Source organism: Hippichthys cyanospilos, chromosome 12, assembly GCF_059441005.1.
Source record: "Hippichthys cyanospilos isolate Australia breed blue-spotted pipefish chromosome 12, RoL_Hcya_1.0, whole genome shotgun sequence".
NCBI lineage: Eukaryota > Metazoa > Chordata > Actinopteri > Syngnathiformes > Syngnathidae > Hippichthys > Hippichthys cyanospilos.
The window spans coordinates 2,376,171-2,401,993 of NC_142380.1; the positions used below are offsets into that span (position 1 = coordinate 2,376,171).

The 25,823-nt window shown below is 42.3% G+C and overlaps 1 protein-coding gene across 2 annotated transcripts in view; it reads left to right on the plus strand.

Moving 5' to 3' along the window:
* The window catches only part of LOC148414379 (5'-AMP-activated protein kinase subunit gamma-1-like), a 25,407-nt gene extending 664 nt beyond the window's left edge, over positions 1-24,743 (plus strand). The window contains exons 2-16 of one of the 2 annotated variants that reach the window (XM_088428639.1): positions 1,294-1,356; positions 3,787-4,006; positions 12,387-12,613; positions 15,631-15,682; positions 17,131-17,237; positions 18,620-18,701; positions 19,214-19,272; positions 19,347-19,392; positions 19,984-20,038; positions 20,131-20,257; positions 21,178-21,343; positions 21,432-21,469; positions 21,548-21,694; positions 22,449-22,542; positions 23,782-24,743. In XM_088428639.1, coding sequence (XP_088284765.1) covers positions 1,294-1,356; positions 3,787-4,006; positions 12,387-12,613; positions 15,631-15,682; positions 17,131-17,237; positions 18,620-18,701; positions 19,214-19,272; positions 19,347-19,392; positions 19,984-20,038; positions 20,131-20,257; positions 21,178-21,343; positions 21,432-21,469; positions 21,548-21,694; positions 22,449-22,542; positions 23,782-23,813 — 1,515 coding nt within the window. In that variant the 3' untranslated portion in view covers positions 23,814-24,743. Of the gene's footprint in view, positions 1-1,293; positions 1,357-3,786; positions 4,007-7,606; positions 8,047-12,386; positions 12,614-15,630; positions 15,683-17,130; positions 17,238-18,619; positions 18,702-19,213; positions 19,273-19,346; positions 19,393-19,983; positions 20,039-20,130; positions 20,258-21,177; positions 21,344-21,431; positions 21,470-21,547; positions 21,695-22,448; positions 22,543-23,781 lie in introns of those variants that run through there. The other variant, XM_088428640.1, reaches the window with a different exon arrangement.
* The last annotated feature ends 1,080 nt before the right edge of the window (positions 24,744-25,823 follow it).

Consider the following 25,823-nt stretch of genomic DNA (forward strand, 5'->3'; position numbering starts at 1 on the left):
GGGGTTGCACTACTACTACTACTAATAAGCTTCCCTTCATAAAGATGATAGTTTTTAGTGACAATATAGAGAAATCCTTTCCTCTTTAAACCCCCTAGCTCCTCCCCTTGTTGACATGGCAACAAAAGCCTATTTAGCACCGGATTGCTCATTTTTAATGACATGTCCGCCCCTTTAAACAAGCTAGTCTGCAGTAGGCTAATTTCCATCCATCCATCCATCCGTTTTCTAGAGCTGCTTATCTTCACAAATGTCGCAGGCTTGCTGGTGCCTATCCCAGCTGACTTAACTGGTTGCCTGCCAATTGCAGGGCACACCGGGACGAACAACCATTCACGCACCCAATCACACCTAAGGTCAATTTAGTCCGTCCAATACACTTGCTGCGCATGTTTTTTGAGTGTGGGGCGAAGCCCGAGTGCCTGGAGAGAACCAAGGCGGGCTCGGGGAGAACATGCAAACTCTACACAGAAAGGCCGGAGAGAGGTGGATTTGAACTTGCGGATTTATTTATAAATAAATACATTTATGAATAAAATTAACTCATTTTTTGTTCTCTTAGTGCTCACTATAATAAAGATATAAAATATACTGTAACCAGAACATTGGACTGTTTTCAATATTTTGTCCTGCTGTATTCATTTATCTTAACAGAAAGAAAATCACGGTGGGGATGTTTGAAAATCAGCTAGGCAATTAATAGGGCTCTTCAGTGCAAGCTATTCTCTTTGGAAAGTGTTTTAAATTGTCTCCTAACTAAAATAATAATTGTAAAAATCTTCTCAGAAAGTGACTCCTGTACCTAATGTTGTGTCTGATGATCTACTGAACTTTGCTTGTACTCAGCGATAAGTGTATATTGTGTTTGGGCCTTTGTTGTTTTCACCCCCCCCACCCTCGGCAGACCTTTGAACTCCGTCTGTATCACTGTAGCATGGACTTTAAACATGTTCCCGATGGCAGAAAAGCACCTTATTGGCCATTGCAGCCGCACAGAATCTTAATTGCGGGAATATCTCTTTTGATGATAATAACCAAAACAAGAAGCATATCGTAATCGTGTTTGACGTGTTTTCTCTGCTGTAGCCCTGTTGTTACTGTGTGTCTATGGAATGTCAAGTTGTATTTTGGAATGGTGGAAACTATTTGCCCAAGTCATGGTCAAATGCGGCCATGTTTACACAGAAATGCAATATTGTCTTATTGTCTCCTGCTTTTTAGTCAAAACTGAAGCAGCTGGCTTTCCATTATCTCTTCTTATGTGTTTTTTTTTTTTTGTCTGTTTTTATGCAGGACTTTTCGCCATTTGCTTCTCCTCTGGTGGACACAAGTTGCTCACCTAAAAGCACAAATACGGTAAAGACTTTATTGCACTATGTATAGGAATGAAGATGTTTTTTGACAGTGCTTATGTTAACCATTTGTATAAATTGATAAAAAAAAAAAAATCAGGCATACTGTATGCGAGAGGAGATTTCTTAAACTTTTATTGTTTTCTTCAGGACCAAATTTGGCTTTGGTGGAGATTTGCACGCTACTCCAAAGTTTGTTTGTTTTTTTCTGAAGTAATTGAACTGTATGATTTTTAGACGTGCATTTTATATAGATTTACTCGTGAGGTGAGTCTCATCCATTTTTCTTGTTTTTGGAGCTAGACTTCCATCATCATCACATATTTTCTTTCCCCTCGTCATCACTCGCTTATCACAAACTTTTAGCGTTCGTTCTTTATTTTGAAGTACTCAAAGAGCATAGTTGCCAATGTACCACAAAATAAAAAGAGCCATGCACATAGCGATACACAGTGCCCTAGGCACACACATACCGAACATCCTAACCCAATTTTAAAATATGATAGACCCCATATCGTACCCTATAAAGCATTTTTTTTAAGTTGACTTGATCATTTGCACTGGATTTAACCATTGTTATTTTTATTCAGCGTGTTCTATTTTCGTTTAGTGTTTTTGCCTTCAACAAGGCCTTCATTCATTTCCTTCCAACCCTCGCGGGCCGAGTGTAACCTAACGCCAAGCATGCATATATGGAGAACATCTACTACAAGGTATTGATTTGCGTAAACAAAAACAGCCTCTTCCTACTGTCCGCCTTGGTTACTATTAGTCCGACGTCTAGTCCTGTATCTTATATAGCAGTTTTATCTCTGGACTACTTTTACATTGCACGCGAGTCACGCCTTGTGCCATCCCATTTTCCAAGGTCTTTTTTTTTTTTTTTTTTATCTTGCACAATACCACCGAGTGAGCGTTGCCTACAAACAAGAGGAGCTGGGGCGTGTGCTTGTTCTGATTTGTCACAGGGTTGCTCTAAAAAGGGGAAGTGGATGTGTGAATGGGTCTGCCTTGAGCAAATGCCAAATTGTTAGATTTCGTTGGGATCAATGGGACCAATTGAGTATTCGTACACTTTACATCAAACTACGGTATTTCCAAGGCAGCAGATGCCGTATTATTTGCATCCAATATATGCATAGATAATATGTGTGATAATACATATAACTGTATATATACAGTATATAGTTGAAGAATAAATAAATAGATGTGATTATCATTGCTCATCATCAATTACAGAAATTATAGGTTTTGTTTGTTTTTTATTATTTGTGTCCCTAAAAAACAGGAATTTTTTAAAATGTTTTAATTTCTTCGTACGACCATTGAAGGGTTAAAGGAGAAGTTTATATCGTTGACATACAACCCCCCAAAAAAGAAAAAAACCTGCAGATGTTTGACATATTTTCTCCAAATTGGAACTTAATAAAGCACATGCATGTATTTCATGTCTTTATGGTTGTCAAAATAGACTACCCTTGGAAAAAGCAGAGCAAAAAGGAGTTTGTGTTTTTGGCTAGGTCAGCTTACAATGGCCGCTTTGCTTTGTTATCATCACAACAAATGGTTCAGCATTTGTGTACACTTTGGCAGGCGTCAAAACACTTTGTGAGGATGCCGTGATGACTGTTAGTTTGTGAGTGTGATAATGACGGTGTGGGCGAGGTTGATATATTGTTCATAGCTTAGTGTGACAGATTTATTAGCGGGAAATGATGGAGAATGATATTATCAGGATTGGTCTAAGATTAACACCTTTAAAAGTGAACATAGATTCATTCCACTGGAATGTAAAGCTCAAAGCCTTCACTGAGGCTAAAAAATCAAATCAAATCATAATAACTCTTTCAGGACCAAGTGTTTTCGTGCTAGCCCGATTTTTAGCATTTTTACTCATCTTTTAAAGCCGACAAAATATTGCGTTCTATGTCTATGCAAATCTGCCTAATAACATTCAAAAGATTAGATTCTGTCCTTCAATTATGAAAAAAAAGTTTGTGTCTACCTTATTCTGTTCTTTAGTAATCACTGTTTGAAAATAGGCACCGGACTTTTTTCTTATGATTTGAGCCCTGCAGCCCCACTGCAGGTTTTTTGTTTTATGTTTTTTTTTTTTGCTAACCACCTGGAGACAAAGCACAGATATAGCGAACTGTGCTCAAAAAGAGTTCCAAAAATACAGTATTAAAAATCTAGAAATGATTTTTAAATTGAAAAAGCTGTTATATATAAAAACAAACAAAAGATGTTACCACACTCACGCCCGTGTGCAGTTCTTAAACGCACGCAATGTTGCGTGTCTGTGAAAAGGAGAAGTGCCGGCTTTTATTTAGTAAGTGCAAGCGGCTTGTGGCGTTTCACAATAAGAATGTTCTATATTTGCACATTTGCCAACCCCGGCATCATAAAAGCGCATCCTCATGGTGTGTCGCAGGGGGAGCGTTGCATCCTTTCGGCCAGCCCGCAGCCGTGTCCGCAGTCGTCCCCGGTGCAGTGCAAGTCCAGCTCGGGTTCCCCGAAGAAAAGCTTCCCCTCTTCCTGGTATCAGACCTCCCCAGCTAAATCCCCCCGCCGCCTCAGCTTCAGTGGCATCTTCCGCTCCTCATCCGGCACCAATCCCGCAAGCATCAAGATATTCTCCAGAGCCCGCAGAGGTAAGGCCGTAAACCGAAAGCTTTTTACAGAAAGATTCCGCCGTTTCTGAGCTTTCGTTGTCATCAAATTGCTTTTTGTAAATTAAGTGGTTCTCAACCTTTTTTCAGTGATGTACCCCATGTGAAATGTTTCCAGCCAAATACCCCTTGATCAGTGCAAAGCATTTCTGGTGTAAAAAAAAAAAAAAAAACAACAACTAAAACATGCCATCAGTATTGGTCCACAAAAAAATTAAATAACCTACCTAAAATGTCCTCTTTTGGATAATAGAAGAAATATGTTATCAAAAAGAAATTATTAATAATAATTCATAAATATTTGTCCACAGAAAAATAATCAACATAAAACATCAGACCTATCATCATTAACTTAATTATTAATAAATATTTTTCCCCCCAAAAATAATCGACATAGTGTCAGACCTAAGAACTAATTATAAATAAATATTTGTCCACAGAAAAATATTCAACTTTTGGGACCATAGTAGTGATCTGCTCACAAAAATAAATCATTGAAAAGTTGGGTCGTACCATTCCAGTATGGGGGAGAAGCTGGCTTTTTATGAACTTTTATTTTCCTGTAACAATTCAGTCCTTTATTTTAAATGGATTTTGCATGTTTGTTTTACTTTTTACCTAAAATCTCGAGTACCTTGTTTCACTGCTAAGGTGCTCTTGCTATTGTTATTCGGGCATCTTAACAATGCATTCGCCCCCTAGTGGCTGGTAGACTCATTACTCACAATACAGGAACTGCAGCATGAATATAAAAATCTATTGCAAAGCACAACTGTTCATAAAAATGCATACAGATCCTGCATAGTCACCTTGCTAGCTCGAAGCTAATGAGTATTTGACTCCCCTGCGTGTATTCATCCTTCCTTTTCATGCATAACAAGCCACATTCTTTGACTTTCAAGAAAACGTAAACAAGGAAGTGATAGCCTGGATTTCCTCGCAACGAACCGGCCGCTGCTTTGTTTGTGAACAAAGTCTCGAGGTGTGCCCGGCAAGTGATCGCTTGCGCCGCGCGAAATGCCTCCTCTGTCAACAAGGAAAAAGGAAGCGTTCAGTTAGACGCTCTGATCATTTTTTTTCCCTCTCCCTCTCCTGTCAGTGCATGACAGCAAGGTTGAATAGTTGGATTACGCTGCGGCTTTGGCATTCCGTTAGCGGGCAAAGCACCGAAATACTTGGTCGCCGACGCCTTTCGGAGATATCGGTGAACTCATGGTAACGTGTGACTTGAAGAAACCTCCGTGCTCAAGAGTTACATAAGAGCACGGAGATGCTGGAAACCTCCAGCGTCAAACCCTGCAAAGATGACTCATATGTTTTTAGCTCACAGTTTCCTCTGAGTGGAATTGCTGTCGGTACTTGTGATACATGATGGCCGAGCCTCAAAACGTTCTCGTTCTTGTTGGATGGACAAAGGTATTGGGACGGTTCACCGTTATGCTTGCAGGAAGTGACGATGCAAGATTCTCGGCAAAGTTAGTGCAGTGGTTAGTTTTTCTGCATCACTGTTCTGAGGTTCTGGGTTCGATTCTCAGCCGTGTGGCGTTTGCATGTCTGGCTCATGCTTGTGTGTGCATAAGAGGTGCAACAATTAAGTCATTCACTGCCAGCCCAGTCAAAAGAAATCGTTGACGTTTATAGCCGTCATTGGCGGTGAAAGAGTTGAATGTTGTCTCAAAATTTGTAGGTTAGTTCAAGTAGTCCGTTTTTATTTTGAGGTATAATGCCAGCAAGTCCTAGTGACAGTTTAAATAATTAACTCGTTTACTCCCAGCCCAGTTTAAAGGAATCTTTGTCGTCTATAGCCGTCATTGGCAGTGGATGAGTTAATGGACAACAAATTCATTATAAAATTTTGAGATTTGAATTTGTGATTAATTAATCGTTTGGGCACTTTAAAATTGTCTGAATGCTCAGTATTTCAGCTTTTAAACAAAAAAAAATAACCAATTTCTGAAATCCGTCATAAAAGCAGACTATCCTTGTGTTGAATCAAAATAGAATATTTGTGTTTATTTTTGGAAAAAATTAGAAGATTTTTTTGGCTGTTTTTTGACATATTATGGACCAAACCCTAAAAAAGATTCTCGTGCTAAAACTAAATTCAGCGCTTAAATAATATGTTGGTTGGGACACGGTTGTTGAGTTCTTACATCCGCCACAAGGGCGCGCTAGAAGCTCAATTTGTTTCATCAGCCTGCGCCGCTATCCTTACAACCGTTAGTTTCATCTCGTATAATTCGGGTCGTCTGATGATGACTATCTCCAAAGATTGAATCAAGTTCTTTTCCAAATATGATCTCCTTGGCCATTTTAAGGCTCTGGCTTCCCCGCCGAAGCCAACTGTCGCTCTTTGCACGCATGGCCTTATCTGGAAATGAGCAGACTCTGTGAGCAGCTCCTGCTCTCTCCTTCCCTTCCCTCCTCCCATGCTCTCCGTGTTGCTATAGCGTGCTGCTTGTTGTCAGTAAATAAAGGAAGTGTGCATTTTTTTTTAATGTTTCCAAAAATGAACAGAAAACTGTCCTTTCAAGGGCAGTGTGATGCATTTGAGTTCATTTGACTAAATGACTTCCAAATAAAACCAAGGCATCACTATTAATACCATAATATGATAACAATAATAATGAAAATAAATATATAAATAATAATAAATCGCAAATAAATACATCATTAATAAGGAATGTGCGAAGAAGTTGGAATAATAATAATAACAATATCAAATCTCACTTCTGCCCCGTCAGTATTCTCCAATGTATTATTAGTACATACCTCAAAATGCAGATCCTTGAAAATGGTTGGCAGATGTGCTAAGCAATAGTACATTTTGCTAACGACCCCTGTAATAGAAATATTTGTTAATCCTGCATCCCCACTATTCCCCTTTTTAGTCTGACATGTGCCTTCTAATAAACTTTGTGAATAAATTCAACTAACGTGAATTGGACCAGTCCACTTTGAGGTCAAATTGTCTCATGTTGGAGTCTGGAATGACCTTTTTGGGTTTAATTAGCAAATTTTACCCATGCTTGTGTTAAGATCATGTTAGGCTCCATAAATGTGAATGCTTGTCTAGCTGTAAGCGACCAGTTCCAAGGTTTATCCTGATGAGGCCAAATTCACCCCATGAGAACAAGCGCTAAAGAAAATGGAAGGATGGTGCTGAGAATTCTGAAACCATGAATTCAAGTCAAGTTCTTGCCAACATCATCTGTCACCTTCACTGATTTGACTAGCTGACCGCGCACTGGGTGCCCCGCCCCCTTTTTATCACCTGATGGGGACTCTTAAAGGTCTGCACCCCAAAAAAAGAAAAGGTTAGTGACAGCTGACAGCACAAATGTCCAAAGCAGCAGCAGCTCATAGCCACACGCTCGATTGTTCTTCTTCCCCTGTGTGGAAGGAGCTTTTTCCGAAGTCACGCCTCGGCCGAGTTTACTCTTTGGGGGGGTGGGAGGTGCCTTGGAAGGAGGGGGCACAGACGCCGTCCAATAGTTGCCGTTTGCCCTGACTAGATCCCTGACTGGACGGCTTCTTTTTTTTTTTTTTCCTAACCACGGGTGCTATATTAAAAGAGACGCCACCCGCAGCTGCACCTGACAATTTACGACTCCGATGCGGCTGAAAGGTGGGAGGGTCCCCGGGGGAGGCGTCGACATCGCTGGGGAGGACAAGTTTTGACGACTTATCTAGTCCAACTCCATGGATTATGGATTTTCTACGCCTGGATATGCAAGATTAAGCGTTACGGGGGCCTCGCGCCTTGTCCCTTAAGATCAGCAGCCCAAACTATCCGCCGCATTTAATTTCAAGGAAAAGTGCAGCGGCGAAGGGGAAAGGAGCCAGCCCGTTTGTCGCGTCGCTCCGTCGTAATGCGGATGGTCACGGACAAGTTCAGCGCTGAGCCCGCCACCCGCCGCCGCGCTCCATGAAGAGGTTTGGCAGCCTGAGGAGGAGCAAGAAACGCAAGGAGCAAGATGGGCTCGGAGGGAGGCAGCAGTCCGAGGCGTCCTGCCTGTCGGGTAACGCGCCGTCGCTTTGGTTCCGTGTGCCGTTCATCCGCTGTCGGTCTCGGGGTGATCGAAGGCGTCTACGTTCAGTTTGGATCTGGTTTTGATGCAAGTAGTGAGACTTTTCTCATTACCAAAACGTGCGTTGGGTTGAGTGTGAGTTACTGTCGTGTGACTGTTGACACGGTGTACCCCACTTCGCTCGGACTGCTCTGAGACCCCCGTGAGGACAAGCGCACGTCTGCCTCACAGTCCTGAGGTTTAGTGTTACAATCTTGATTTGGGACTTCCCGTTTGCGCTTTTTTCCTGTCGTTCCATGAGAGCTGCAAAATGTTGTAAGAAAATCAACTGATGGTTGAATTTCCTCAAAATTGCGATCGCAATTTAATATGCGATTGTTTTTTTTGTTTTTTTGCAAGCTCTTCTGTATTTTTTAATAAACACGTTACCAGCTCTTTCCACCGCCATTGATGGCCATAGACCACAGGTGTCAAACTCAAGGCCCGGGGGCCAGCTCTGGTCCGCCACGTCTTTTTATATGGCCCGTGCAATGCTGATCTGACATCAGGTTTTTGGCTAAGATACCAAACTTGCAAGTTGTCTTCAACTATTCAAAATTTGGGGAAAAACAAGCATTTTCTTATCATTTCATGAGGGCTGAAAAATGCAAGATAATCAATTTGATTTCCTCAATATTGCGATCACAATTTAATATGCAATTTTTTTTTGCAAGCTTTTCGTATCTATTTTTAACAAACAAATAATCAATGCTTTTTTTTCCAAGTGGCACCCTTTGCTATAATAGGTTCATTTAAGCCTTTAAATGATCAATCGGTGTGAACTTTAGTACGGATAGTTTTTTTGGGTTAACTGGTGACAATTCCTTGGTGTATTTTGGCCAAAAACATGACATGGGCGCCGACTCATAGAAAACCGATACCAGGTTTACTCAAGTCCTTTTCGATGTTTTTCGGCCAGCAAATTAAATGAGCTTTATGATATAGTGCACTGAAGAGCGTAGCAAAGCAGGGTGCCGGGTGCCGCCCTGTGGAAACGAAACCATATGTGGCTTTGTCGGTTTGTACGTTGTGACGCGCTGACAGCTCGGCTTAGCGTCGGTCATGTGATCTGAAGAATGTATTTGCCGTACCAGTGACATCAACGGGGACGCTCAGCGAGGGGGCGATTTCAGGTCAGCTGTCTTTTGTGTTCGTATTGAGCATGCTACTTTTTCCTTGATTTGTTTTTTTTTCATTACAGTCTTTACTGTAATTATGACTTTACTGCTTTGTTGATAATAAAGTATGGCACGGTCTGACCAAATTTTAAAAGTAATAAATAAAAAAATAAATAATAAAATAAGCACTAGTCAAGGGTGTCAGCTACCCTTTCATAAAAAAACGTTTTTGATGAGAATCGGCACAAAACATAATTATTTTAAAAGGTGAGAATTCTCGTCAATGGAACTGAAAGAGTCGAAAAAAAATAGTCTGTGTAGTTCATCCATTTATCCATCCGTTTTCTATAGCTGCTTCTCTTTTCACAATGGAAAAACAAACACAAAAATTATATGCTTAATAAATTGGGACAGTGTTTTTACCGGAGTGGGCAAACCCTTGTGAGTATATTTTTAAAACGCAAGGATGGGCCTGGTCGTAAAAGAAAAAAATGCTCGCTTTACATGGTAATGGCTAACTCTTAAGTCTTTAAACTGCCTTTCCACTCTTGCCTCATTTAGGCATTCTAACAATGATTAAATAAGGTTGCAAATGTTGCCTTTGATGGAATGTTAACTCCTCGGGGTCTTGCTCAAGGTTACTTCACCAATGGATTTGACTCTTGGAAATGCAGCCTATTGTTACATCCAACATGCCTTAAAACTTGTGTACCCCGGTTGAAAATCCTGCACGCAACACTACCAAAACGTCCTCAGTAGCAGCTACTATCAAAAACAGCGAATCATTTTTCTTCTCGTAGTTTTTTTTGGTGTTACGTCACAGTCCTGAAAGTGTACTTTTAGCGTACCGTGGGGAAATGTTTTATATTTTGTAAAACTCAATCTCTAGCGTCTTGCTGGGAATTTAGAAAAAAAAAAATCCCCCTACCACCCGCCGACACCACTTCCTGTAGTCCTGGGCGGCGCGCCGCCGTCACCGCCCCGCTTGCCAGCGGGCTGAGGAGAGCGAGCCCCCGGCCGCGCTGTTATCTCCTTCTGTGGAATGTGCCACAACAGCGCGGCTAAAATAGGAAGGCCAAGCGGCGGGAGCAGGGCCCGCTGCACGCCAACTAAATGTCAAGCGATACGGCCGGTCCGCTGCTATGCCTTACAGCACCTTTAGCCAGTCCTCTGCCATTTCCTAGAATCGTTTCATCTCTAGATTTCGTCGTCCTCACCAAGGAGGCTGCGAACACGATAACTGATTCGGATCCAGGAACGTATACTTTGGTCAAAGCGCTAAAAATGGCATCACATGTGCTCAAGACTCAGCTTGCAACCAATCAGGGTTCGGTCTGTGAATGTCACGTGACCAAACTCAGATAAGCCGTTACCTGAGTCTTCAGCACATGTTATTGTCAAAATTTGGGAAATAGTAGGAAGTTTAGAAAATGGATACCTTTTTTCAGATTACAGGCCAATAGGAGGGGACCATTTGGTGAAAATGAAAATTTTACAGGTGGGCGAGATAAGGATATAAAACCAAGAAAACGGTTTTGGTTTATTTTTCATGCTGTTTTCAATTGAAGTCACTGTTCTGAAGCACAAAATACAGAATAAGCAAAATCGTTTTCTCTACAGTGATGTTCAATCGGAGGCTGGCGCAGTGAATAGTATAATATTGTATAATATTGTAAAACCTCAACAACACAATTTAACCGCTGGGTGTCCGGGGATTTTTCACAAAATGTGACACTCATAGGGTGTACCCCCCGACTCCCATAGGCAAGCAGTTAAAATTGAGGGCAGAGTATTGAAAGTCAATATGTTTTGATCGTTTATGCAATATTTTACTGTCCTAGTGTTTTTATTCTATGCTTTTCCTTGCCAAAGCCAAAGTTGGTGCAAAATTTCTACCTCATTCATGCCCACCAGAAGCTCAGACTTCATCTCAGTTACGCATTCCGTCTTAAGCATGTGATGACATTGATGTTATCTGCCAATGTCCCAGACATGCTTCAGTTGAAATACACAAAGGATTTTTTTTTTAACTATCAACCGGCATCCGCACTAGAAATAAATGGCCACTCCAGAGTCCTAGCCAATTTAACAGTATCTCTCAAAGTCAGCGCCCACATGAAATTGTTTCTATATTTACCCGTGTCGTCAGCGCTTCATTACCAATCACAAATTCCATTCTTGACTCACATCACTTGTTATTATTCATATTAGCTAATTTGTCACAATTGAGCAAATTCAGAAGGGGTCACTGAAAAAAATACATCCACAATACAAAAATCATTACGTTATCTATTTATATGCACATCAATCTTCCATACCATATCCCATTTAACGCTTTTGAATGGTTGACATCTGCGATCCCGTCAAGATAAAAAAGTTAACTGTAGGCCGTGTGAGCTGTTGAGAGCGCTTTACACGTGTCACTCATTGTCTGGCCTGGCAAATATGTCGCCGGTGTCACATGTCGCAGCGTGAGATTGTGACGCCTCATGCGAGAGAAGCATGCGGCGGCGGCGGCCCCGTCATGTGACTGACACCTTGGGCCCAAAGCAGGAGCTGCATCACAAAGAGCTGAATGACATTTTGAATCGCTCGCGCCGCTCATGATGTAACCGGCCAAATATCGGCGTCTATAATCAACCCGGCCAGTCAATAATCTGGTTGTTATAATGGTTGAAATTCGAGAAACGTATTGACTCGTTTGTCAGTGTGTGATTATGTTTGGTAATTTTGAAATCAACTTTACTGATGCGCGGTCACCAGTAGATGGCATCGATGCCCCATTTTCTGTATGCTATTGAACCCAATTTCTTGTGGGTTTTGAAAATGTCAAAATGCTCTAAAATGGCTGCCTGTGAAGGCTTTCATTTTCATTTGTTGGACTTATCAAGGCCCCCTAAACAGCAATTAATGAAAAACATTCAAACACAGAAATTCCATGACACATTTTACATGTGTGTGTTATTTTTCTAAAAAGCATATAATGGCTATATGGTTCATTGAAAACTGGAAGTTTCTTCATTGTTGTCTCAGCAGCTGGGCCAGGATTTATCTCAATTGTACATTCCATCTGGAGCATGTGACGTTATCTGCAACATCTCTCAGTACCTTTTAAGCTGTGTCACTGAAAGCACTGCAATGCATCGAAATGACCTGCATTTTTTTTTTTTCCAGCATCTGGAGTGTCCACGCCACCTACCACCCCAACACAGGCCCCCAGCCAGCCTGTGTTCCCCCAGGAGGCCCAGCAGGGCGGTCCAAGCCCGGAACGTGCGGTGGAACGTTCCCGCCCGCGCTCCGTGTCCACGCCTCTGGACACGGGACAGCGCCTGGGCCTTCCCTTTGCCAAACCCCCGAAAGCTTCATCAAGCCCTGTGCCAGCCTACTCTACCTCACAACAAGTGAGTCAGCCTGCAAAAAAAAAAAAAAATCCTAATCTATTAAGGCCTTTAAGGGAGAAGCTTTCTATTTATAGTTGTGTTGACTGCAGGGAACATTAACGGGCTTTTGAATGCTAATCTATAACTAAATGAGGCTGTAACTTCTCATCGTCATTGGAAGTGACTTATCACGCTACTAAAATATTTGACACAAGCATAAAGTTCTTGTTTGGGGTTCCTGAGAATGAGACAGAGTTTCTTTTGTTTGCTAGAGAACCATATTTCACATCAGAGCTACAAAACCGGTTCAAAGGTCACTTTGCAGCTTTAGAAGCATTCACAAGTGGGCTATAAGTAACACACGCATGTGAAATCTTAATAACTTATCACATTTTTATAGATATTAATCTTATTTATAGTCAGTGTTTGAGCAAAAGATTTTCTCTTTCCTGGTTGGCCTTTGCAAAAATATAACTGAGAAACACTGCTCTAGCCATAGCACCTATTATAAATGACAATTAATGCTAACAAGCAGTGGTGCAAATAATTATTTTCGTGGGCAACTCACATGAGTAACAACATCTGGTTACCGTTTCTACCAATACCACTTTTATTAATGATAGTTTAATAGTGCTGTTGGAGGAGGAAGCCCAACTGTTTGGTCTGCTCTGACACTTAACTGTAAATACCTTTGTGTGTACGTGCGTGTGTGTGGGGGTCCCGAGCACACGGCGTAAATATTTTCCTGGGATGTTAACCATAGCTCAAACAGAATTAATGTGGATCAACAGTATCCGGAGCTCACTTCACGTGAGTCACGGAGGCGTTGCGGCGAATGAGGAGTTACCGTGCTGATTTAATGAATAATCATCTGAAGCGGTGATGAATGCCCGCTCGGAGACGGCCGGGGCCAATCGATATTTCATTTCCAGTGTTGTCTACCGCTGATATTAACACCCAAGGACTGCTGATGGTGATTGAGGGGAACCCGCGGCGCCACACCAGCCTCCCTGCCGATAAAATAACCGACTGATGTCCTGTAGCTGTGTTGTTATTATTTTTTTCCCCCCCAGTCCAAATTTTAAAAGCAATCAATTTAATGGCTCGTAAACCTCCGGAGTTAGCTGTGCGGCCAAGGCGAGCTGCGCGCCTGCTGAGATGCGGGAGATTTACGGAAGTGTTTGGCCAGAGAAGAGCTGTGTCACCGTTGCAGTGCGATGTCGCCGAGCGCCCCTGAGCGCTCGCGCGTCCTTCCTCGCAGCTGCAGTGGCCGTTTTGCACGTTGGCTTGCAAATGAAGCACCCAAAGGGAAATCCATGCGTGTTTCACAAAAGGAAACAAATTAGCATCCCCGGATACTCCCAGCTTCTTTTTCCGTTCTGGATTTGAGACGGCAGAGCCGCGAGACGTTTGTAAGAAGACGGTTTGACCACCGGCAATAATTCTAAATGTCAATGAAATGGCAGAAAAAATTGCTCACATAAAACGTGCACGGCACTTTACGAGTGAATTTTGCGCCGTTCATATTCACGACGCAAAGTCGAAACAACGAATTCAACATTATTATGAAGAAGTTGGCAGTTTATGACAGTTCTTAAATATAACAATTAAAATTGAAGCTGCGAAATACATGCGATGAACATAGATTGCAATTGTTGAATTTAAAAGACAAAAAGAGCAATATAATGTATTAAAACAATATATCGGTCTAGAATAGAATAGAATGCCTTTATTGTCATTGTACACATGTATACAATGAACAATAAATAAAATAAATAAACATATATATAAAGAATAAATAGATTAGAAATCAGATTTTCAGAAATGCCATAAAAATTAGTATACAAAAGCGATCACAAATAAATTATTGTGATTCGTGTGACTGGTACTGGCTGTAATGTTTTGGATGTGTGCTTTTTTAAGGGGCGTGGCCTATCTAGTGGGCTCGTGAGCTGCCGTTACGTTGGCTTGTTAATTTCCGTGTGTGCGTCCGGGTGGGAGTTGTGGCATTCAGCAGCTCTTTGTAAATGTTTTCATTTTGATTGGATTGACAATCACGGTTCTCCTTGCTGGACGTACACAAGATGTTGATTGCTGCATTTTTTCCCCCACTACTCAAATTGAAACTTGATTATAAATTCTGTTTGATATGCAACACAAAGCAATACATACAGCATGTGTGTGTGTGTTCTGTGTACAACAGCTTGTAACCAAAAATATTAAAATCATAAGTCAGATCACTCAAATCGACAAATGTGAAGTTGCTGAGTACATTTATGCGGGCAAAGGCATGCGATCGGAAGTGTGGGTAGATCAATTTGTCTTTTGAGTGGTTTTCCGTTGCACTTTTCCTCGTCAGAGTGCTGATGTACCGATTTCCCAGTTTAATGGAATGCAGCACCGGCGGGCCCCGCCTTATGTCACGCCGCGATGCAGCAAGGCATCCCCAGCTTCTTGTTGCCTAGCAACAAGGGCTTTCCTAATATGGCGATACAGCGGAGGGGTGTGTCCGCACGCGGCGTGGAGCTTCCGACTTCCAGTCCGGCATAACTGGCGACGGAGTCCGTTCACTCCGGCGACTCCCAAATGCTGGAATCCCAACACCGAGGATTTACTTCGACGAAGCTAGGCTAAATTTTTGTTTGGAAGTCCCGTTGGCGTCCCCCCCCGCTTTCCCGCCTCAGTCAAGTCTACCAGGACTGTTCCACTGTGACTCTCGGAGGGGGTGTGCGCTCTTGAAATAACGCGTTGCCTGAAGTTGTGCCACGCCGTGAACGGGCTTCGCTCTCATCTCGTCTGCAGGCGCGTGTGCGCGCGCACGTATATTTAGCCAAACCCGAGCGGTTTGCTGGCCAGCGGTCCAAACCCCGACGACGTCGTCGTCATTCGTTGCCGCAGGGACTTGTGGGGGAAATAACGTCACGGCGACAGTTTTTAGTCCAAAGTTTCTTTTTGTGCGTCGCCCTCTTGTTATCATTTCCATTTTTTCCCCCCGTATTTATCGCCAGATTACAAAACTCTTGTTTTCTCCCATTTAGGTGTCCAGTTTATTCGAAGGCATGCTGGAGAAACTTGAACTAGACGACGAAGGTAAGTTGAACGGATCATTCGTGGCAAGCGACAATTAGCGCTGCATCTGATAGGAAGACAACTGTCAGCCAGCCGGCTGGCACTTCCGGACGTCTGGACGTGGTTGCCCCCCCTAGAAAAAGAAATGCAGAAAATGTTGGCGATGAGTTGCTTTATTGTCCTGTTTTTGCATTGCACTTGCTCCCGCAAGTGCAGTGAAGCTAAAAGGAAAGTTTGAAGTGACACGAGGGACAAGTGTCGCTGCGCTTTTTCCATGTCCTCACGCTAAAAATACGTTTACTCCTTGAGGCTTTTTTTTACATATATATAATACACCCTCCTTAACGAGAAATGAGTATTACAATTACATGTTTGTGGCATTTACCTGGGATTTAATCTTTTATGCTTGCTTGTAATTTTATATAGGTTGCATGTTCTTTAATCTTTTGCACTTCCTTCACTTTCCCCTGTGTCCACATTTGCATCTAAAAGAATGGTGGGAAAATTAAAAGGATATGCTAGTATCATTAAATCTTTTTTTCACAGCTCACATTGTAAGTGATTGGTAATTATTGTAATTCCCCAAATATGATACACACTTGTATATAGGACGCAGCCTTTAGTTTTGGTGTCAAATTCTGGTAATTTCTAAGTCACGACACCAACGTTTTGCCAATTTAAAAACTAAAGCAAAACTGATTAAATCTCATCTTCATATTTTCTTATGTTCATATCTGTAAGTTATAAATTTGTTAGGCGTTAAGAAATCAGATTTCCCACATTGTGAGCGGTCTCCGAATGCCTCGCCTGTATAACATTAAATGCACTCAAGCAGTTTTTTCCTTCTCGCGATGCGACTGGACTAGCGAGGTGCACAGAACACGTTAGAAAGATTATTTTTTTTACTTCCCCTTTAATATTCAGTATTTTTCTATTAAGTCATCTCACAACCCTAAAAATCAAACTCACTGTTTCACTTTACACAGTAAAATATTTCTCTTGTTTTATGTTGCTGATTAGGATGACTTACAATAAATGAAGCCCACATCTCAAGAAATGACAGTATTATACCAACAATTTACGTCGTTATTAATCAAAAAGTAGGAATGAACATAAAACGGTTTGTTTTCATCTGTTTAAGAATATATAATATAAAAGCGATCTCACTTATTGGGATGCACCTGAATATAAGACTGGGGTAAATATCTATCAGCATTCGCTTAAAGGTTTGTTTTGTTAGTTTTTTTTTTTTTTAACTGTAGCAAAGTGTCCATACCCCACCCCCACTAGAGGATGCAGTAAAGTGGAAGTGACTGCTCCAGAACCCTAATGGTTGTTTAGGCTGTAAAGCATGCGTTGTTTCCAAGTGCTCATTATGTTTTCCCTGTGAAACGTCTCCCTGCTCTCAAGTGTTTTTATTTTCCCTCTCTTTGTGCGTGTGTGTGTGTGCGCGCGCGTCTCCCTCACAGCTACTGAGCCCGAGAGTGATATTTACATGCGCTTTATGAAATCACACAAGTGCTACGACATTGTGCCAACCAGCTCCAAACTGGTCGTCTTCGACACAGCTCTCCAAGTGAGTTTTTGTTCGTCTTTGTTTCTTTCTCTCATATCCTATCACCGCGCGGTTCTTATTCATGTTGTCGTTTTGTTCGCTTACAAATCAGTCTGCAGTTAGAAAAACACACCATATTGTTATATTTATCCTGGTGAATCCAATACGGGGGTTTCATATACTTCTTTGTGTGTGTTAAGTCCACTTCTCTTACCGTCTTATTTTGAGCGTGCTTGTTTTTGGCACCGCCGGGTTAATATTAAACGGATACAGAAGTAATATATTTGACCCCGGAGAAGTTTTTGGCTCCAAGCTGAACTTGAGATGAGACCGTCGGAAAGCTGTTAAACAGTAATCCTGCCAGGTCTTTGAAGTGTAGATTGTCAACCACTAAATCCACAGAGACAAGGGTTACAAACTCTTATCTGAGAGAAGAGGAAATACTCCCAGCAGATTAAAGAGAATCTCCAATTTGGCTTTCACCTCTCATAACTTCCTTTGCTTCCCATTTCCTATGAGAAAGGAGCCACAAATAAGACATCAATGTCATTGGATTATCATAAAACATGAATACAAGCTGTAACATTGGAAATGTGGGCCACGCCCACTAAATATATGCAATTTTTAAATGTTTTTTTTTTTTTTCCGCACAAGCTACGCTTTCTATTAGTAATATTACACAGAGTGGAATACTACTAATGGAAGTTCAATAATACTCTGGTGTACACACTTTAGCCAGACGTGACTGCAGTGTGACCTCAGAAGCTAAATGCAATTGTTTCCACCATGAGTTTTGTTGGAAGCTATATTTGTTTTACTGTTCTGTTAATGCAAAAGAGTACTTGTTTGATAGTTAAAAGTGACCTCAATCCTCAGCCAGTTAGCGGTAAGCTAGCTACCGTATGAACATTCTTTGAGTACTTTCAACAAATGATTTGTTTTTGACATGATGTGTATTTGAACTTCAGCAGATCTGCATATTTGAAACAAATGCATTGTTTACAGATTTGAATGTGAATTTGGTTTTGATGACTTTAATAGGAGCAAGAAATCGATAAAGAATACAGTGTGCAAAAACATAAAGGAGAAAATTCATGTAGCTCTTGTGACTGGCTGCCAATTCACACATTCGCAAGGGAACGCGTCTGATTGGCAAGCCCTCTCTACCGCTGCACTTTGAATGTGCGGTGTCTATTTGTTTTTACCTGTATATACAAAGCTGTGTGAAGTCGTCTTCCGCATGAATGATGGCTGGATTCCCAGTCTGTCCCATTTTAAGTGGCTATTCATCTACCGCGCAGTCTTTCAATGTGTAGAGGCTTAGGACTTTCAGTCTCGGTCATAAAAGTAGAGAACAAAGTCACTAAAACCCGATATTGTGAATAAAACCGGATCTTTGACAGGTTAAGAAAGCCTTCTTTGCCTTGGTTGCCAATGGCGTGCGAGCAGCTCCGCTGTGGGACACAGAAAAGCAAAGCTTTGTAGGTAAGACCTTTTCAATCCACTCTGCCGATTGACCGTTTACAGTCGTGTTAACGGACGCGCTTTATGTCTTATTATTTCGGTTCCAGGCTTCAGCGTCCGCATTTATAGCATTCGCTATTCTAGCCTCGGTCGCCCGGTTCCGATGTCATAATCATCATCTCGCCGCGTGCGCTCCGCTGGTCAATGAGCGCAGTGGAAACTTTGTATTATGCCGCCGGTCATGGCGACTGGAGCGTGATTTGATTAAGTTCATTCAAACCGTCGCAAACCGTTAAGCTCAGCGCAGGCGCCTCCGTTTCCACCGGCAATCAGACTGCTTGAATACGTAGCCAAAGAAAAATATCCACGGGAGCGGGTGAATTGGCTGGATAGAGTGTAGCGCTGGTGCTAAATAATGAATACCAAGTCAGCCAGACATAAAGCAGAAGGAGTCAGATGTGCCGCTTGGACCTCGCCCTTCAAACATTCGCGGCTCACCGGCATCACTTGATGAGTGTGTTCTTGCATCGCAGGCATGTTGACAATCACAGACTTTATCATCATCCTTCACAGATACTACAAGTCACCGATGGTAGGTCCACGTAAGGCCTCGGCTTCGCGTCGGAAACCGACTTCTACTCAGTTGTCTTTCCTTCTCGCTTTCAGGTGCAAATATACGAGTTGGAGGAACATAAGCTTGAGACGTGGAGAGGTGAGCGCCACTCAACCTCGGTAACTCCAGAACCATGCAATGAGAGCCCGAGCACAATCATTTTGAATAAGCTGTCATTATTATTAATCATTTTTTGGTCTCAGTCTAGATGCCAATTCAATGACATTGTGTGCTTAGAATTTTCGTAATAACGCTCAAGATGGCCAAAAAACGTACCCCCACCCGCAATCGTTAGTCTCTTTCCTCGAACCAGATGTCGGGCGTTGTATCAAGACTGGCCTGCATTCTGCCACGTGGTATCCAGACCGCGAGAAAAGAATCGTTAAAGAAATGGAAGCCGCTAGGCTAACTATTAGCTTATCTTTGAACGACATACTGTACATCCGCGCAGCCATTATCTTTACTGGTTATCCTTTCATGTCACGAGCATAGTGCAGCCTATCTCAGTTGTATTCGGGTAGTAGGCGGGGCATCCCTTGAAACCGGCCAATCGCAGAGCACGCAGAGATGAATGGCCAATCACTCAGAATCACATCTATTTTCACCTATTTCTACACCACACTGTGCTCAAATCTATTCTGTATTTTGAGTCATTTCTCAAAGCAACTTCTTGTTCTTTTGTCCTCGCAGAGGTTTACCTTCAAGCAACGTTCAAACCTCTTGTCAACATATCGCCCGATGCAAGGTACGGCGCCTCGATTTTTAAATCAAGACCCTCTCCTTTTTCTATTTGTTTTTTGGGGGTTTGTTGCCATCATCGTGTTTGTTGTGTCGTAGCCTTTTCGACGCCGTGTACACGCTCATCAAAAACAAAATTCACCGCCTGCCTGTCATCGACCCCGTCACCGGCAACGCACTTTATATTCTCACCCACAAGAGGATCCTCAAGTTCCTCCAGCTCTTTGTGAGTCCAACGCCATCATAAATAAGAAGGTTCACTCTGAGGCATCGTGAGGGCCAAACTCATAATATCGAGTGGGGTTCCTTTCCAACAACATAACACTGATTTGTACACAAGTAGCAAGTCTATCAGTAACCTATGTTAATGCAGTCGTAAAGACTTACATGAAGGAATTGGCGTGAAAAACACTTTTAGGCCCTAAGTACAAAAACAACAGGAGAAAATTGGCATACAGTGCGCGTGCATTCTTCTGCTTTCCAGCCGTTTGTAACCTCATACAGGGACTTTTATTTTTATCAACGTTTTCTTACCATGTAATTTAGAACACACAGTCAAAAAATTAATATAGACCACAATAATGTAATTCGTTTTACATATATAAATTAATATGAAACTTCCTGGAATTTTGTCTACTTTCACTTTTAAACCAATGTCACAAAATTCTACCAAATAATTGTGACATAAGCATCAATCAGTAAATTGTTTGATTGCAATAAAATTAAAGATATTTGTCATCAATTTGGTTGTTCATGTTTAATGAATCACTGAAGAAACGTCGATTTGGATTTGATAAATTGTTTGGCCCCGCTTCATATTCATACGCTCAAGCAGTCGAGCCGGGGCGTCCCCGTACGCATTCGTTCGAGTTCATCACAAAGTTCTTGATAGTTGTTGTCAAGTTCTTCCACATCAAACTCATCCAAGTATTCCTTTAGAGCTTTTGTTTTGTACTCTGTTAACAGATAAAATGTTCCCACAACGCCGGAATCTCATGATAAAATTTCAAACGTTCTATGTTGTCTGTATCACGTGCTCTCGGCCACCCCTTTGTCATGATGCCTGTGTCCATTTCTCACCATTCACTTCCCCGCGTCTGCTGCCCCCTGGCGGCCGTCCTCTTAATTTCTCTGTGTCGTGTCCAGATGTGCGAGATGCCCAAGCCAGCTTTCATGAAGCAGACCCTGGGCGAGTTGGGCATCGGCACGTACCAGGACATTGCCTTCATCCACCCCAACACCCCCATCATCAAAGCCCTCAACATCTTTGTGGAGAGACGAGTGTCCGCTTTGCCCGTGGTCGATGAGTCAGGTCACCGAAATATCCAGGCGGCGTTTAGGAGTCGGACCGAAAAAAGTGTCGGAAAGCTCACGCTGTCCTTTCTCGTTCCCCCTTCCAGGCAAAGTCGTGGACATCTACTCCAAGTTTGACGTCATCGTAAGTGGAAAAACATCGGGCCGGCGGAGAGACTGAAGGCGCCGTGTTGACGATTCACAAGACCTCGCTTGTGTGCAGAACCTGGCAGCCGAGAAGACGTACAACAACCTGGACATCACCGTGACCCAGGCCCTTAAGCATCGCTCGCAGTACTTCGAAGGAGTCATGAAGTGCCATAAAATGGAAACAATGGAGACCATTGTGGACAGAATTGTTAAAGCGGAAGTGAGTTCCTTTCCCGATTCCAAATGAGAGGCCTCCACTGTCTGCGCTGAGGTCTTGTTTTTGTTTGCTCTTAATTATTAAATACATTCAGGCTTCAAGGGGTTAAAGTGCATATATGGATAGTTTTTTTTATTTTTGCTTCCAAGTCCTCTGGCCTAATGCTAAGGAAAGAGAACACCGTTAGTGAGCAACCAATTGGCACTGGAGTCCTGTTGAAACCCTTTAACTCGCTCAGTTTTTGGACTCGCCCACAGGAAAAAATTGGGGGGGCGGAGGCAATTTGAATTTACAGACTATAAACAATGTAAACATAAACGTTTGGGATTGAATTCAAGCAAGGGATTTTTGAACACAAATGGTGGAGCAACACGTGTTAACCGATAATATTCTCTTGCTTGTATTCTTTATCCTCTGTGAAGAATCGATATTACTGTGGCTTTCTTGGAGACACTCCATGTAGTCCGTAATTCTGTTTTACAGCCACTAGGTGGCCAAGAGCAACACAATGACCATTGAATTGAGGCCCAAAATATTGTAAAGTGATGTTTTTCTTTTAAAAAAACACACTTTTGTTTTTTTTTTTTTTGTGTTTGTTTTGGGGGGTAGAGGCTGGGCTGTATTAATGGAATTTCATAGACAAAATGCAATCTCAAGACACCACTGAAGTAAATACGTCATTTCCGTGTAATTGAAATGTAAAAAAAAATAAGACAAGATCCCATCTGGTTATCCCTTCGGTGTCTTTTCCACTTAGGTGCATCGGTTGGTGGTGGTGGACGAGCGTTCCAGCATCGAGGGCATCGTCTCCCTGTCGGACATCCTCCAGGCCCTGGTGCTCAGTCCCGCAGGTATAGACGCTCAGCATAGCTAACCTCAAGTCCTCTTAGTTCCGGACACGCCCCCCCCCACCCCAACCCGAGCTCCCTCCTCTCCCGTCGCGCCCTCTGGCTCGGTCCCAGGTAGGAAGCGTCCACGACGCATCTTAAGCCGGCTGTGTGGAGGCATGTGGCCGGACGCTTTCGAGTGCGTTTGGAGTTTACGGCGTCAGCATGGTGCTTGGGATTTTGAGTTGGGCAGCCCCTTTTCCACATCTGGAGGGCTATCCCTCAATCGTGCTCGGCCGCTGCATCGATTTATTCAGGCGCGAATGTTTACTGTCATCATTTGCATTCTTTACGTGACAAGTTTGCGTACTTTTCACACCGGAGTTAATGGCGCTAAGTAGAGTTCAAAATAGCTGAAAATAATGGCTGATTCATGTTGCGGTTTGGTGGGTGCACCAGTACACGAGGAACCGCTCTCAGAAGTTGAATATGGACACGTTCACGTAGGAAAGACTGCAGCGCTTATTCTGCTGTGTTACTCTGTGTGGTTTGGTGGAGTGCGGCTTTGCTGTAAATTTAGCGCAGTTGGAAACACTGGCTCGCATAAGGATATAAAGATTTTACCGTGAAGCTGCTCTGGTGTATAAGCCGCAGCAGCAAAATTTGAGCAAAGAAAAACACATGTTTGTCACAGATAAGCTGGAACAGATGATACTGCAGAGTAAAATAGGAGTTAAAGCTCAGAATCAATACTTCCACAGCATCTTCTTCTGTCTTTGATTTATTGATTATTTTACTGTACGTATAAAAACGTCATATTTATTGTACATATAAAAATATTGCGCATAATTCATACATACATCATATGTTTAAATGATTGTTTTTTAAATTGAACATATAAACACATTATTCATATCTATCATATCCATCACATCGATAATATATATGCGTGTATTTACTAAATTTACATGTGGGTTTTGTACAAGATCTCATTCAACTTGTACTGTACTCTATTTTTAACACGGGGGCTCAGTGGTTAGCAGGTCCGCCTCACAGCTCAGGTACCAGAGTTGAAATCTCGCTCTGGCCTTCCTCCGTGAAGTGTGCATGTTCTCCCCGGGCCTGCTCGACTTCTCTCCGGCTTACACACATTCGCTTTACTGGTTGATTGCCTCCTGGTGGTTAATTAAAAAAAATTTGGAGTTTACCAAAATGGCTCCAAGGTGTCCCTTTTGTGATTCTTTCGTGCTATGTTGTCCTCAGACAGATGCAAGGAGGAGAACCTGACCGACTGAGGGCAAGCGTCAGCTCAAGAGGAGACGCGGCGAGCGCTAAAAACAAACTTTGAAAAACAAAAACAGGCAAGTGGACGTTTCGCAGAAACCAAAGAGGCGTGAGCGCCGAGGGCCGCGCTTGTTGAATGTACTGTAGTGCTGACTCTTCTTATCAGACCAGTACCTGTACATATCTATGTATAAATATAAATATTATTAAAACACACTATTGTAGTCACCTTACAGAGGAAAGGTGGACCGGATCAGACGGGTTTGAAATTGTCCAGTGGTTTGAGCTGACAGCCTTTCGTCACGCACGAGCTTAAAAGCAAACAAAACGGAAATAGTCCAACTTGAAAAGATAACCTCCAGTTGAGGCCAGATTTTTACATCAGCAATGTTGAGGATGCAACTGGTAAAAAAAAAAAAAAAAAGCATATACTCTATCTGCAAATTTACAGCATGCCTTACAGGGCTCAGGAGTTCGCTCTTCATCGTCAACATAATGAGGTCCTTTCAATTGTTAACCGTTTGGAAAAAAGGGAGCAGTCTTATTCGAGGGAGGCATTTCCTTCTGTTAAGTGGATGAGGCAAGTTGTGTTCGTCTGAGCGACAGCCTTTGAAGAAATATGCTTTTCATTGAATAGTGACTGAAGTTTTTTTTTTTTTTTTTCCCTCCCCATAAAAAGACAACGCTAAGAAAACAAAAATGTCCACACCAGGGCACATGACTGTAAATAGGATTGCTTTGTGTCACAGAAAGCTTTATTTTTTATGAGTGGGGACATGAAAAATTATATTTTTTTTTTTGTAAATATTTTTTTGCTGCTGGATCCACATGACATGTACTGTGAATGTGCAAGCATGAGAAATTATACTTACAGCAGTATGAATGTTATTTTTGTTTTTGTATTTTTCTGCCTGCAGAAAAATAAAAGACACTGAATGTAACTTTCAACTCAGTCATTGTTCCTTTTTGTTTTCAGAAGCGAGCCGCAAAAAAAGACCTATTGTCATGCTCACGCTATTGACAAGCAGATTTTGAAAAGGCTAAACCAACGCTCAAAAGCAAAAATAATCAAGCTAGCTCGCATTTGACCTGGAAATATTTGCCTCTCACCAGCCTTACTTGCAACACTAGTGAGCATAAGTGCAATCCAAAATTGATGAATGGATCATCTCGGTGTTCTCCAACACAGATCCAGGCGTTTTTTTTTTTTTTTTTAAGGTTCTTCCTTCGCCCCACCATTGGAAGCAATTAATTCGATTGAGGAATCTAAATCATTTAAATTTATGCAGTTTTGTCTCTCAGGATAATTTAGTGTGATTATTTGCTGGGATGATTTGACTAACTGTTTTCATTGTGCTACTAATTAAAAAAAAAAATAGTTGTTGTCCCATGTCAGGCCACACGGTGGTGCTGTCGCTCACTTGAAATCTTGGGCGCCCAGTCCCAATTCCCTCATCCCAGAAGAGGCAACGACAAGTCCACTTGGATAAATCCATTTGAGATTTGCGATTTTACGACCGCGCATGTTTGATGTCTGCTTGGGAAAATAGACGTTTGGAGCAGGACATTTTTGCCCTGTAAATGAGGCAGCAGAGCTGTGAGTGGATGTGATGGACTTCCAAATGAAGGAAGCCAGCCGGACTCCGGTGATTCCTCACAATCTGCTTTGATCTCCCGATCCTCCCCCGTGGTAGTCCAGTCAGTCAGTGCTGGGATGGCCTTCTTCGACTACACCTTGTAGCCCTCGAGCAGGAGCCCCCCACTCCCCCACCTCCCTTCTCCTCCAGCCGTCTTGGGCATCCACTCTCAGGCCGGACTCTCGTTTGAAAATCCGCAGGCTCATTTAAAATTCCTCTTCAGAGCATGTCATGCATTTTCTATGCACGGCCAGAGGAGGGATTGCCCAAATGAACTCCCCTTCTGCCGCTAGCGTGCTCGCACACTTTTTTTTTTTTTTTTATCCGCCTCATTTTCACTCCTTCAATATTAGTTTTACTGCATCATGCTTTTCACAAATTCCA